The sequence below is a fragment of the Diadema antillarum genome, unplaced genomic scaffold (genome assembly GCF_040938485.1).
Source record: "Diadema antillarum isolate AM-2024a unplaced genomic scaffold, OU_Dant_1.0 scf00000057, whole genome shotgun sequence".
Classification (NCBI taxonomy): Eukaryota; Metazoa; Echinodermata; class Echinoidea; order Diadematoida; family Diadematidae; genus Diadema; species Diadema antillarum.
In genome coordinates this window covers 2,423,040-2,438,337 of record NW_027270946.1, presented here as the reverse complement: position 1 = coordinate 2,438,337, position 15,298 = coordinate 2,423,040, and the positions used below count along the sequence as shown (strand labels likewise).

The window sequence follows — 15,298 nt, the reverse complement described above, 5'->3', positions numbered from 1 at the left end:
TGATCATAATAGCCAGTGTTTGATGATGGTGGACTACACGCACTGCAACTGTAACGCACTTTGTGACTGTTTGATGTTGTTTTCACAGTGAATCTACGTGTATAGCCTTCAAAACAAACTGTGTAGCAAGTTTCACTTCATTTTCATCAGCCATCTTAGCTTTCCAGCAAAAATGGATGATTGGTTTCTGAGTCAAAGTCTGACATGCCAACAATCACATGCCTGCAGTGGTTGGAGCGGTGACGCACAGGTACCCAAAGTTAGGGGGAATACCCATTCTCATTTTCCGATGTTCCGTCGTCCTCGTGAAGAAGTACCCGCATGTTGGCTTTTGGAAGGACGAGAACGGTACCATGGAACTGTGCGCGGCGCCGCGACCAACGCTCGGCAAGTTCAGACGCGGTTGCGACGCGGATTGATGTGCGTAGAAGCCCACTGGCGTCACGGGAGCATTCGGGCTAGGCATGGCGTTGATGGTAGGTAGCTTGATGCTATGTATCTTCGTGATGGTCGTCTGTCCGCTCGTCCGTTGCCATGATAACTGGGAAGGATCCTGGCTGTAGAGACGGACCAGTTCCATTACGTTGTATTTATTGTCGCCATAGGTGTTCTGAGTGTAGTTGATTGTAGGGCGAAGTTCGAGCGTTGACATCGGCATACTGGACGATTTAGCTGTAGAGAGAGGTTGACATAAGATTACATTCTTGCGTAAATCCATCGTAAGATATTTTGTTGGTTCAAACATTTAATTACAGATTACAATTCGCAGATCATGATACACATGTCATGATTAGCTAGGGTAAGCGAGCAAAACATGGGGTAACACTGAACAGGAATAATCTTAAAAGTTCATTAACAAGGTTTGGGGGGCCTGAATGGTGGTAGGTGCCTGGAATATCCTCTCTTGAGTTGCGTAGAGCGGAAATGATTTGAAATGGGGGCGCGATCGCATTGATATTGGTGCAGGCTGGTTCAATGCTTTTCTCAGCATCAAGATATATAGGGCTTATACGGAAAAATCAATATAGGATATCGTTATGCCAAGTGAAACGATGCACTTATATGGATCGAAAGAGATCTTTAACCATGCAGAAAAAGTTTACCAGAAGTCAATGGTAAGAGTAATCGTAATCCAAATCAGAAAAGGAAAACCCGAGGGACAAAAAATTGTTTGTAAATATATATTCACTGTGCATCATAGAAAGTAAGATTCCATCATGTCAAGAAAAAAGGGGGGGGGTGTCGAGGGAAGGATCAGGGAGATGATTTCGTCTCATCTCCCTGGAAGGAGACAATGTACACTCCTTGGCCCGAATTCACGAAGGTGGTACAATTGAAACCATGGTTTAAACCATGGACAATTTGTATGGAGCGCCAAGTGTCGCATGGCCTACTTCGTTACGAAATCACAACATTTCGTCGACGAAAACAATGATCATTTTGTTAACGACTCAAATGAACATTTCGCCAACAAAATGGCCATTTCGTCGACGAAATGACTGATTTCGTAACGAAACTATAGGCCATGCGACACTTGGCGCTCCATACAAATTGTCCATGGCTTAAACCATGGTTTCAATTGTACCCACTGATCTCCCCTCTTAGAGGGGAGATCAGTGATTGTACCACCTTCGTGAATTCGGGCCAATATGTGTCAATGCTCGTTACAGACTTGACCGAGCATCATCACTTAATCAATGTGCTGCTGTTCACTGCATTGTATGTAGATGAGCGTGTTGTTTCCCCACAGCAGTTCACCAAAAAAAAAAAAGCAAAAGGGACCGGGATCATGTCTGATCCTCGATACGTGTGTGTGTTATTATGAGACTAATAAATTGGGCCATTATCTATTAGTTTCTGAATCGTAGTTATTGTTTTCTTTCATGACACACGTCTATAACAGCTACAAAAATTACACAATCTTCCTATGGTGACGGTTACTTAATTGACAATACGTCTGCAAGAACGATTTTTTTTTTTTTTTTGGGGGGGGGGGGAGGGGACTGCCGGAAATTTGTCATGTTTGTCAACGTCGTTTTTCTTTGTATTTTTAGATAGAAGCACCTGACCTGATTTGTAATTTCAGACAGCGATAGTTACAAGTGATGGCAAACGTACGCAACAAGATTACTACACGTGTGCATTTCTTGGATCCGAAAGATTTAGATTCCTTACGCCCTGTGATATTCACATTTTTGTCGCAACAAAAGTAGAAATCATTATAACATTTATTTTCCTTACGTCTTGCAACTACACGTACGTCCCGAATTCGGCCCAGTTATGAATTATTAGGTAACATTATTATTATGTAAAAGTCCGGTCAGGTCGCACAATATAATATATCATTATCATTATCTTTTATTTGATATCAACGCTGAATGCGTAGTGCATAGACTAAAAAGTGAAGACTAACATTCCTAACCCTTGCAAAGTAGGCCCTATTTGTAAGTGAAAAGCGTTCAACCATCGGGCCTACGTAACGCTCTATGTGATCTTGGTCGTGTAGTGCGTAGGGGACTAAATGAAAAAACTACAACCTCTGATATGTAAAAAACAAACAAACTACAAAATATACAACCATACTTAATGGCAACGATTATGAAGTGTAACTTGAACAACTTGTCGACACGTACCACACACGTACATCATGTTCAGGTGTAAGTAAGCCTATCTATATACGGTTGTATCTACTTATTGCATGTCTTCTATAACAATGACATCGTCTTTACCATGCAGACATATTCAATGACCCATTGCAAAAGGACCCATTGCTGTGGTCAGATCGAATACGTAAAGGTTGCAAATATATATAGATATTAAATAGGCCGATACGTACCTTATGCTTCCAACTCCAAGACGAAGTATTGATAGCGGTTGGTTTTCGGTTGACCCTTGCCTTGTGGTCCTCCCGTTGAGAATCAGGTGTAAACAAGTGTTCCGCTTTCACTTGTAAATGAGATTCAACTTGACTGGACCATTCCTTAACAGTGGCTGTCTCCAGTGTAGCCAAAAAGTCGTCGTCTTTCCTGTTTTCTAACTTTCTTCTCGGAAAGATAAACTTGAAAAGTAAATGGGCATAAAAGAAATGAACAAATTTCTGTGTTCTATATTCGTTGAGTGAACGGCCCTGCTTGCTTTTGTGGGTGTATACCACGCGTGTAGTATTTGTGTTAATGGCTTTAGAAGTCAGCGAAGATTGCGGTAATCCGTAAGCCCACTCCTGGAAATAAGAGTAACAAGACATTTATATACGAGAGTATTGCGTAGAGTTCCTCTCTTTCCAGGTGGTGGTTTATAGCAATGCAAAGCTTCACCGGTTACCGGGAGACAATCGGATTTCTGCCACTGACAGAAGATTAAGAGTGGTGCCCTATCATTTCTCGTTTAGTTTCCACACATCAATACGCGAACAGCTCGTCGCAGAGGTGCAACGATTTGATATTTACCACTATAACACCTGTTTACATGCTGTGCAGTCTTGTCGATTGGCATTCGATTCTTGGAGAGTTCGCTTTTCCGGGTTAGAAGGTCGAAGTCCAAATCGGTGACGACCTGAGAGTGCAAATGTCAGCTTTTACTGCTGATGTTGACGTATAGCTGGTGAAAAAGAAAAGAAAAGAAAGAAAGGAAAACATAGACATCTTCAAGACTTACAGCATCGTGCCGTAATACACCATTGCGGGCGCAACGGTTGCTAATACGATACTTCTCTGAATGTATATTTACATGTAAGCACTTCAATTCATATGTTTGCATCTATAACACCATGGACCCTACTTATGATGACACTAAAGAGAGTTGAACCCTAAGAGTAGGATTATGTAGATTGAGTGGATGCAGAAATGTTAGTAGGAGTAGGACACATCAGTGAGGTTTGAGGGAAATCGGACAATCCGCTGAAAAGTTGTGATTTTGAAAGTTTCCGCAACACAATTGCTTGGTGATTAGACTGCAACAATTCGTGATGTGACTGGACGACAACGATATAAAAGAAAATAGATATGATTCAATGTTCATTTTCGGTTTTTCTACCATAATGGAAGACCTCTAAACTTTCCCTTTCAGAAGGCAGGGAAAAGTGGAAGGAATTTGTACTTTTCATTTTTTTTTTAAAGATTAAACCTCGTAAAACTTACTCTAATCATTAGATTTTCTTCACACATCATTGTCCTGTGATATCGCGCATGGTTGTAGTGTTCTAGGGATGTTCATACCAAAACTTTAAAAACGCAAAACTTTTGAACGAATCCTCCGATTTCCTCAAACCTAACTGATGTGTTCTTTAAAATATTTCTGCACTCATCCAATCCATTTATTTATATTTGGGCCTCATTTCCCGTTAAAATATTTGCACTGATTTATTAGTGAGTAATTATACATGCCCTGTATGTAACTGAATAATGAATGATTCTAAACGAATGCAAACACGATTAGTAAAATGAACATCACCAAACGCATCTTCAGTGCTGATAACTCGACCACGTACATAGCACGTATAATGGGAACAGCTGCAAGAGGCAACTATTTGAGCCCTCTATTGACAGAAATTATACAGGCACACAGCGCTGTTGCCTCATTGGCACTGAACCTGGGGCCCCCAGTGCTGGTTACGGTGCTGTTTCTGTTTTTCCCCATAGTTTGGTATTTTGCAGTAAAAGATAAAGGAACCTTTAGCATTTTTGCAAATATTACATTGTTTACCTAGCGTAATACTATCAGAATTCATCAGGTTAGATACTTCTTTTGTGGATGAATAATTCCAGCTGATTATTTCATCTCATGAATGCTGAAGGAAGTACATTTCCCGTTGGTTCACTCAAAAGCCCCGAAAAGGAGCTGAAATCGAAAATTTATTACCTAATACCAAAGCTATCTAATGACGCAACTGCGAATTGCTGATGACTCTGATGACAGAATCAAACTGAAGTGAATGATTTATGCTCAGAAATACAATTGTAATAAGCCTTGATCAGGTGTGAAGTTTTGTCAGTCCTCAATAAACTCCATCTCTCTTCCTCCACCGCCCCTCTCTCTTTGTTTCTTCCTCGTTCTTTGTCAACCCTTCCTCTTTCATAACTTGTTTTTCAGTTTATTTGACTATTTACTACACTTCCATTGTCTCGATGTATATACATTGTTTCGCTTATACTGTTTCACGTCTTTCTTTGACGTATTCATCTTGGCTATAGTTCCATTTTTTCTGCGCCTCCGTCCTTCTGTCTTTGTTCAGACTGACAATAACAGCCCAGCAACTAAAAGATAATTCTGTTCTCTCATCCTTTCTCTGCGATGCTAATCTTCTACGCAATTCTCACTTGGAACAAAGCTTTTAAAGGAGATCGTTCAGTCATCTTGAAACGAGCAACAAAGCAACAAAGGCTCTCCAATTTTCGTGCCTCCAGGGGCCTGCTCGTCGCTCCCTCCTGGTCGATAATTCGGAGTTGTAAAACATAAAGAGGCAGAGCGCCGATGTCGTAGGCAAATCGATTTTCATCTCTTCTTCGGTTGAAATACCTCCACATATAAAATCCGTCAATAATCTAAAAGCGCCTTAGTGGCCCACTTTGCAGGATGTCTGTAATGTCAGATTCATCTATCGCGGTTACAGTTGTTGCTCATTCACGTCGACGTGTTTCGATATGTTTCGATACGAGGTCGGAGACTGGTGTCGTCTGGTGTGAGTGCCCTAAGCTAGAAAGCAACCATCTCAGGTTCTTTCGATTGGAAATTCATCATGGTTAACTTGTGATACTCCATTCACATCGAGAAAGAATCGTCGAGATCCCTGATGTGCACGACATGCAACACAATATACAATGATGTTTGTCGTGGTCGGTGACATCCATATGGATATTTGGTGAAATCGAACCCCGGACATTTCCCTGACAACTCCAGCTGCTGGAGTGCTGGAGGAGCCTTGCTCTCTCACCTCACTGACACTTGCATGATTGTCGCGACTGTTGTAAATATTTCCTCGGTTAAACATGGCTTCGCTCACGATGTTGGATATCGTTCAAGTGTGCCAGCGCAGAAAATGGTAATAACGCTTTCTTTTTATGTGCATTGAGAATGTCCTTCATTCTCAAAGAAGGCCGAGATGACGAATGATAGAGATCTGAAAATAAAGCAGCAAAAGAAGCAGCAGAAGAAGCAGAAAAAAAGAAAAGTATAGGAGGAGGAAGAAGAAGAGACAGAAATAGGATGAAGAAGAGGAGGAACAGGAAGAAGTAGAGAAAGAGAAGGAGAAAGTTAAAGTGAAAGTAAATTAGTTTTTTTTTCAACTGTGGTACTAGTAAGAACGGACATAAAGTGAAGGAGAAAAATAAGATTGAATAATGAGGTGGAGACAGAGTACGAGGAAGAGGATGATGGAGAGAGAATGAGAGGAGATGAGAGAGGAGAATGATGAGGAGGCAAACTGGGCAGTGCAGATGTAACGCTACTGCTGGCCATTAATGATGATTGTAATCGTTCTTCAACACTTTCTTAATCGCGATGATATCATCCCGGAATTCCTCATTGTTTATTCGTCACAACTTTTGAGTCGGTCTTTTTGTGTTAGAAGCACAATATTAATCGGTAAATTTGCAATCCAAACCCTATTTCGGGCTCAAAGACTCGATCATCACGCGCTCGATTCCTTCTTCTGTTTCATCTCTCGCTTGTTCTCCGTTTGTGTATGTAATTGTAACTATATCTTTTTTTTCTTCGTTAGCCATTACTCCATTTTGATGATATTGTTCTTTCCTTTCTCGCTCTTTTTGTCCCATCAAGGGCTTTACGTATCTCTAGAGCCATCCTCTTTCCAGAAGTCAACTTCATGCAGTGTTAGACGATCATCTCTGCATTCTTCCAATTTTTCTTCCACAGGGAATATCAACAAGCAGTCCCACCCCTTGGCGGTAAATACTGGGGCGAGAAGTTGACGGAGTATGGAGGAATCGGAGGACACCCGTTCTTGGGTCGCCGAAGAGTCCGGGATCTCTTCGTCAGTCGCAGCCATCGTCATTTCGGCAGCGGCGTTGTCAAACCGTGAGACAAATTTGTGTGTTTGCTTGTTTGTACTTCACCCACTGTTTGTCTGTTTGTTTGCTTGCTTGCTTGTGTGTTTCATGTCTGCCTGTCGGCATCTCTAAGAGTCTGTAACTTTTATCAACTTACTATTTCATCCACCTTTGGCAAGTTTGGGAAGTTTGTTTCGTTTTAAATGATGATTATTAACAACCGTTTGATCAAACGCTTTAAGCATCTGCAAGAGTTTGTATAGAATGTCTTGAAACTATCAATAGGTGTTGAATATTACTCATGAACTTTGTTCAACTGACTCTCCGTTATGTTCTTGTACGAAAAAGTAATTAAAAAATGGAATGAAATAAAATGAACTCAAAATAAGCAAGTGACGCCATACTTCTGAATCCATCGATGTCATAATCATTATTGTTTCCATTTTATCATTTGTGACTTTAAACAACAAAAAAGTGGCAATCACTAATTACTGGCCATCCTAGTAAACAAAGAGGCAGAACTTTACCAGCCTTTATTCAGTCAAATCGGCATGAATTTAATCGTCATCATTTCCTTCTGCCTTGTAAACTCAGTCAAATTAAAAATTCATGACAAATGAAAGTCTATGACTATCGTCAACATTCTTGTCAAAAGAAATGTCTCGGTAGCTTACAGAAATAATGATCCGAAAAGAGTACATATTGGATGTCATTACATTCCATGTGTTCCAAAGTAGCAGGTATAGGCCTGCATTGATCGTTCAAGCATTCAATTAACCTTGATTGATCGACAAATTGCCCTACATCGACGTAAATAAGCACTGAATTGATCAGTGTTTAGTAGTAGCCATGATAAAAAATCATGGGCGTACATACTCGAGCAGGATTCGAACCCACGACCTCCCGACCCCCGGACAGGCGTCATCTCCACCAAACCACCGAGCCTCCGCCCGACAGCAAGTGTTGGCTCCAATCCCTATAACAGCATGCAGCGGGTACTGCTTTTATTATTCAAATTAGTGAAATTCTTCTGTCGAGATGTTTTCAAAAACACTAAGGCACTGATCTATTCAGTGCTTATTTACGTCGATGTAGGGCAATTCGTCAATCGGTTGCAATGAAAATATCTCGACGGAAGCATTTCACTAATTTGAAGAATCAATTAACCTTGATTTTGCTTTCGTGTCGAACAGGATGATGTATGACCAGCCCTATAGGTTGACTGATTTGGCGAAGAGCGGATGCCGAATAAACGATGAACGGTAATTCTATGCTTTTGCTTCTGTTGAATTCTCGAGATTCGGAACAGCAAAATATCGTTTTAAGCGTACAAAATGTCATCTATCAGTATTTGCCTTGAAATTCAATAATTGATTCATGTCCGTTATATAACTTGAATATACAGTGACTCGTCCGATATTACAGACAATACACTAAACCGTTGTTCGGGTGTGGTTGTCGAAAACATAATTATACACACACATAAACTGAAACAAAAACAAAGAAACTACTTAAAATTAAGTGTATTTATCCCACGAGGCACGACCTTCTCACAGACCCGAATCTAGCAGATAACAATTCCGTCAGAAAAAGTGAATTCAAATTGAATTGCTTCCATCGTTTGGTGTGACAAGGATGTGCAGAATGTTACCTTACTGTATATGTAAAGATATTGCTTGAATGAGTCTCCTCCGTCAGTTCATAATATGTAAAACCAAGTCATCTTGCCAAATGACTCTTATCGTCTTTCTTCCTTGCAGCTTATCGGCGCCGATGAAAACTCCATTCGAAGGGTGAGTACCAAGGTGTAGCTTAAAGGTTTGAGGGGCATACAGAGAGGCGCCACTTCGTGTTCGTTGACATGTAGTTTACTCCTGACGTTATCATGACATAAAAGGGATTAAATAATACACTTTGCATCATCGCTCCCAAAAAACATGCAAATTTACTAGGCTTTTTTTTACATTACTATTCATGCGTTCAACTCTTTTCTTGTATATTGTTAATTTTCAATGTTAGATATACTAATCTGTTTATTGCCATAACATATGAGCATTCTCGTTATACTTAAATCAGTGGTACTCCTGCACGATGCTCCCCGTGAGCCTTGAAATCGTGATGGTTAACAGCACAAGACAACCATGATAACTGGTATTCCTAAATATGAATTTCTTCACATCAAGTAGATGCAAACACTCTTCTTGGGGGTATTGAGGTCACAGATATAGTGCATCAATTATGGTAACCACATACACTCCTTACTATAATCTCGTATGCCAGCAGACTGTATAATAACATAATGGTGACGAACTTTCTTGAATAGTTACCACTGGAAACAAAGCAGATAGTTCTAGTTTGGATCAAACAATAACGAGCTTTGGATCTCCAACGCGAACGCTATAGACGACGCCTCCTCCCGTGTCGAGCGATGAAAACAGCTCTCTCGCGCATGTGCATGACGCCATTTTTGGCCTAATGAGCGTCATCTTATAGCGTTCGCGTCGCCGATCTAAAGCTCGCTAATGCCTTGACCGAGCAATGTCTTGTAAAAGGGTGTTAGAGTGCGCGGAGAAATCAATGGTGATTTTCCTCTCGTGATTATACACAACCGCAGCTTCCCCCGACAACGAGACCGCTGGCCTGGCAACCATCCGTACTACTCCCATAAGTCCATGTTTGAAGTCTTCCCGGATGGCACGCCAAAACCAGACGCAAAAGGTAATAAGTGCCGTTCGTAATTAAGATAGAAGTATGACATAAATGTGATAATAATAAGCACTGGGATTTTATACAAGTAGAAGAATATAAACATGATTTACATGTTCAAGATTCTTACAGAAAACCTACCCTGAGCTTCTCGAAATCTAAGAATTCAAAGTTCAATAACCCTATTCGGGAATGTTTTATGATGATGATAACTGGGTTTCCCTATATGTGTGCGTTTGGGGATGGGGCGGTAGGTCAATCCACACGGAAAACAAGTAATGAAAAGATGAGAGCTATATGTGATAATGGATACAATAAGTGATTCTCACGCTCAAGTTTAAAGACATGCAAATCGACACAAAAGTGTAATTAAAAAACAGGTGTGATAGGCATCTCTTATATATTAGTAAGATTACCGAGAACCTTTCTGTGATCGTTTCAAATATCGACATTTGTACTTGCAGACATTATTCCATCATGGGTGACAGATGTTTTCATTGCACACTTCCGTAAACTCAAAAGTGCGACATCACAAATGAAAGCAAAACCATCAAGCCTTCAGCAAAGTCTCTATTTTACTTTGCCGTGTTTATACTCCATCGTCGTAGCAAGTAAACAATATCAGATTTGTGCACGTTGAGCAAAGCAGCAGCATCGTAGGGATGGTTTGGAAAAGTGACAAATTGTCATAAATTATCATAGCATTTGCACTCTTTTGCGGTCTCTAAATTGCGATCTTTGTTGCTATCCTAAATCTTCCCTCTGTATTTTGGTGAAGTACGGGAGAATTCAATCTTTCTGCAGTTTATCATCTGTTCCTCTATTGCTATGTCGGAAGATTGAGTACTGTTTGTTTCACCAATCTTACTTTGTTCTTACAGAAAATGCGACAGACGGCAGAGCGTCATTTCAGTCGGTAAGATACAAGAAATAACATATCTGATTTCTTCTGTCGATGTAATTTGCTGAATTTGTGTGTTTGTGAGCTCGCGCTTGTTGAAAGTCATTGCTAAATGAATCATACTGTCGGTATGTAGGGGAATGGTTATCATTCAAGAAAATTGGGTGTGTGAAGAGATTTAGTAATATCGGAGGACGAGCAACGTTACAGTTATATTGATCACCATGAGAATGGCGACAAACATTCGCGTGAATTCCCCACTCCTTCCTTTTGAGAACTAATGGATTGTAGGTAGTACTGAGTAATTGTAACCATCAAGCGTAATGAAAGAGTTGAACAATGATGATTTATAGTAACAATAACAAAACAGAAAGTGACGGTTATTTTGAAATTATTTTCGTTATAGACCAGCACCAACTCTTCGTATGATGATGCCCTTCGTCGGCTTCATGACAAGCTCTACCACACGTCTCTCTACCAAGACTCTTACCGAGGCCGTGCCCGAGACTCCAAGAACACCGACTTCCAACATACTTCGGCAGCTTCAAAATCGGAACGACTCGATCCAGTGCCGTTGACATGGCAACGGGATGTCGAGCCAGCCAGATTGGAAGCAAGAGGACGGCTCCTGGGAGGGAACCCAGTATTCTTGGAGAGTGACCTGATTAGAGAAGAGAATACCGATGACTGTGACAAAGAGCAAAAAGGAGTTGAAGAGGAGGAGGAGGAGGAGGAGGAGGAGACAGGAGAGGGTGAAGATGCTGGTGACGATACCAAGGAACCTTTGATGAAGAGCGACTCCGCTGGGCAGCGCGGCATCCTAGTCGGTGACTCGCAGGGACTACCAAAGTCCTCCAAGAGTGGTTCCGTCGGCACGAAGCGGAGCGTCAGCTTCAACGACACACCAGAGATCTTCGAGAGTCGTGAGAACACCAGGGACAGTGGCTACACCATTCCCGGCACGGGACCCTGCTGGCCACCGAGCACATCGCTCGTCATTGAAAACATCCGCGGATCCCAGCTCCTGGAGCGCCGTGACATCGCGGTTCCTCTCGCTGCTCCTGGCCCAAATTCGACAGGTCGGAAACTCCTCTCGTCCTCAAAGATAGGAGAACACATCAGATCTTTACCTCACCCGTCGGCACTGCGTTCACCGAGGCTTCCCTCCGTTCCACTGCCGTCTTCTCTGGTGATGGAGTCTGGCGCACTGAAGTCGGCATCGGCAAACGATATCAGCGAACAGGTGGACGAATCCAGGAATATACCAGAATGTGTTGAACGTCTCTCACAACCTTTCAATACGAGTATGCTATACAGCAGGCAACAAAACCAGCCCTTCACGATTCCCTCTAGTTACCGGACTCAAGCTGTTAAACCGTCGGCGGCACTTCCGGGCATCCGATCATCGTCGCACCCCGTGCGCAAGCTGCAAGACGAGCTGGCGAAGCGAATTATGATCCGGAAGGGGGCAGGAAGTACCCCTCTTGTCCTCCCACCCGCACCCCTCTCAGACTGTCTCACCCCTTCAGGGAGTAAGACGCCCCATCGCCTGGGTCTCCGCTTCAAGACTGAGGCACACAAACGGTGAGGTTTCAGGTCATTCATCTTCAACTTTTACGGGTTTTTTAATCGGAAAATAGATTATTCATGAATGTTTCGTATTCATTCTTCCACTGTGTTAATCACGGTCTGTAATGATTCGACAACATGAAAACGTGCCGTGAGCTCCTATACAACGCAACATCCTCACTCTGACCCACCAATTTAAGGTTCACAAGAAACATGGGTCCACTGCACTTACTGTTTTGAATTTGTTGCAGTAGTCTGAAGCTTTCATGTGTGTGTCTTTATTTGACGATAGTTTCTGGAACAGTTAAAAGTTAGTCTGAAAAGAAAGAAAGAAAGAAATTAATTGGTCGGCAATTCTCCTTTAATGTTTTCCCAGACAGGACGACGTCTACATTTTGAAATATCAGCATCTTCATTGCTTTCGAAGATATCTTCTGCTTGAAAAAAAAAAACAACAACAACAACTTTACATTGGAATTGTTACGATCTCATTTCTCGTTACCTTCACGTCTCACAGATATCATGCGATATACCCGGAGCAGACACCGGATCTGCGGAGCTCAAACCATTCTGGCAGAAAATGTTTCTTTGACGGTGACCATTCGTCAGTCTTCAGAGGTTAACGGCCACATGATGTCATGAAAACTATTTCTTCTTTTTTTTAGTAATGCATATGCTAGATCAAGGCAGTCATAGAATCTCCAAAATGAATTTCAAAAGTTCAATGAATATTGTATACAAGATCACAACGAATGTTCATTTGAGTAATGAATACAAATAAAATATTTCATAAGATTGCCACAGTAGGTAATAGTCTTAACAGGTCGAAACCAGGGAGATATCACTTTATCTCGTGCAAACATACACTATTTTGCCAAAGTGTCTCTCTCCCTTTCTGTCTCTCCCTCTGTCTCTCCTTCTATTTGTCTGTCCTTCTATCTATCTATCTATCTATCTCCTTTTATGCAAGCTATTCGATTCGTTTATTCAATGCAACTAATTACTTGACAACCTTGGTAGATTTAAGAAAAATTTACCAAGTAACAAAGAAGGAAAGCCGAGACAACACTGTACATACAATGCAAATAATGTTGTAAATAAATCTTTAGGATGCACTGTAAGTGCTTGGCTTTGACCAGCTTTTCGCACGTCACGGACATGGGACATTAAACGATGTAAGATGTACTCTGGCGGAGCAAATCGTGATAAAGGACACATGGGAATCTAATTCTTGATCTTTGTAAATATATAACAAATCGAACGCAACACGCAATTACTCCACGTGTGATTCTTTCAAGTTATTTTGTGCACCTTTATTTTAAAGAAGATTACTAATGTGAAATCAAGGAGTCGGCGTTGAAGGTGTTCGTGTTGGTGATAGAAGTTGATAGCGGCAGTTGAATTGCAGATGTTGTTGGTGACGATGACGATGATAGTGGCGAGATCATCGATACTGGTGTTGACGATGGCAACAGTCGCTATAGTGATGCTGACAATTATGATAAAGATGATGACTACAGACTGGATGACTAATGCAATAATTCATGACGATTATATTGACGATTGCGATGCCAGTCGGATTGCAAAGATGATACTGAAAATGGTGACGACATTTTGTAGCTGGCAATTATTGAGTTAATGGTTACGATGTTTATTATGATAATGACAAACTTGATCATTGCAATTCAATTTGAGTTAATTCAGTCGTACTGCATTTCCATCAAACTAATAAGCGTCAAACAGAATACAGAACATACATTTCACATAGTTTTCAGCATCGTGATTCAATTCATTTCAATCTTTTAAGCACTTCTTTAACTAAGAAAAAGAAAAATATTTATGAAACCATGCAACGTTGTATTATAAAATGCAATATTTTATATGACATCACCTCAGAAAGAAATAGAAATACACGTATATGGCCTAATTTTCAAATCGTTAACATATTAATCTGTAGAGTGATGTAGAGCAAGAAAAATATGCCGGTCAGCTGTTCAGGTAGTGACGACGGTTGTAGCGCTGATCAATCGTTATAGTGATAATCATGTAGATCATGATGCGATACCGTATATAAATATTGACAATAATTGCACTAAGTTAGCAGTTACGTTTTCAAAAGTGCAGTTCCCATTTCAAATATCATTTTGATTGCATCTTACGATAATTATACTCGACATTACCTATTATATTTGATATCCAGGCCCATGAAATTACGCAGTCGTCAACTTAACGATAATGATAAAGCAGTTCAAGCTATATGGGGAACAGACTTTCCTATTAAAACACACAAAACAAACAAAAACAAACGGCTGGTACAAACCAGAGATTCCACTTGGAACAAAAACGATTACATGTACACGCACTGCTTATCACAGTTTGGTTGTCCACTTCAAATATTGTAGAACTTAATACAGCCTACAGAGTTGCATAATGATGTTCGAGTGGATCAGGTCGGGGATGGGGGGGGGGGGGCTATAACTCAAGCACGCAGAAATAGGCCTACTCACAAATTATGCTGTCTACTAGTAGCAGCATAATTTGTGAGTAGCCCATTTTTTATACTTGAAAATGTCCATGGACAAACGTGACCTCATCAACATTGCCATAAGCTAATAATGTGGTCACAAATTGTCACTTGTTTATTCGTTATCAACCACAAGTTTGTTGTTGTTGTTGTTGGTGGTGGTGGTGGTGGTAGTGTGTGTGTGTGTGTGTGTGTGTGTGTGTGTGTTATATGCGTGGCATAACATCATTTCTTATATACACTATGATCATTAGAGACATATCATAGTACCGTACAGCTCAGATTTTTCAGACTGGAAACGGGTTGCCAGTTTGAATCATTATGAAACCGCGCAGAGAGGTAGAAACATTATACAGTTTTATTAAGCAAGACAGCAAGAGTTCAAAGTAAGATACATGGGTCTGCAAAGTACTCCAGTATCTGCAAAGGTTCGGCACCCCACCCCCCCCCCCACCCCCACCCCACCCCCCACACACACACACACACACACACGCACACACATAGACAAATTAAAAGATGTTCGGCAGCCCCTGCTGTTCATAACAAGGAAATTAACGCAGTTGAAAAAAAGTAATGATTATTTCAAGAAAAGGA

The 15,298-nt window shown here is 41.0% G+C and overlaps 1 protein-coding gene across 1 annotated transcript; it reads left to right on the top strand.

The window, feature by feature from the left end:
- The first annotated feature begins 5,984 nt into the window (after window positions 1–5,984).
- Window positions 5,985–12,803, top strand: LOC139715923 (uncharacterized). The gene is made up of 8 exons (XM_071627476.1): window positions 5,985–6,037; window positions 6,871–7,032; window positions 8,198–8,266; window positions 8,765–8,797; window positions 9,619–9,722; window positions 10,592–10,626; window positions 11,018–12,195; window positions 12,698–12,803. Exons 1-8 carry the CDS (start codon window positions 5,985–5,987, stop codon window positions 12,801–12,803), a joined length of 1,740 nt encoding a protein of 579 aa, XP_071483577.1.
- Window positions 12,804–15,298: the final 2,495 nt, after the last annotated feature.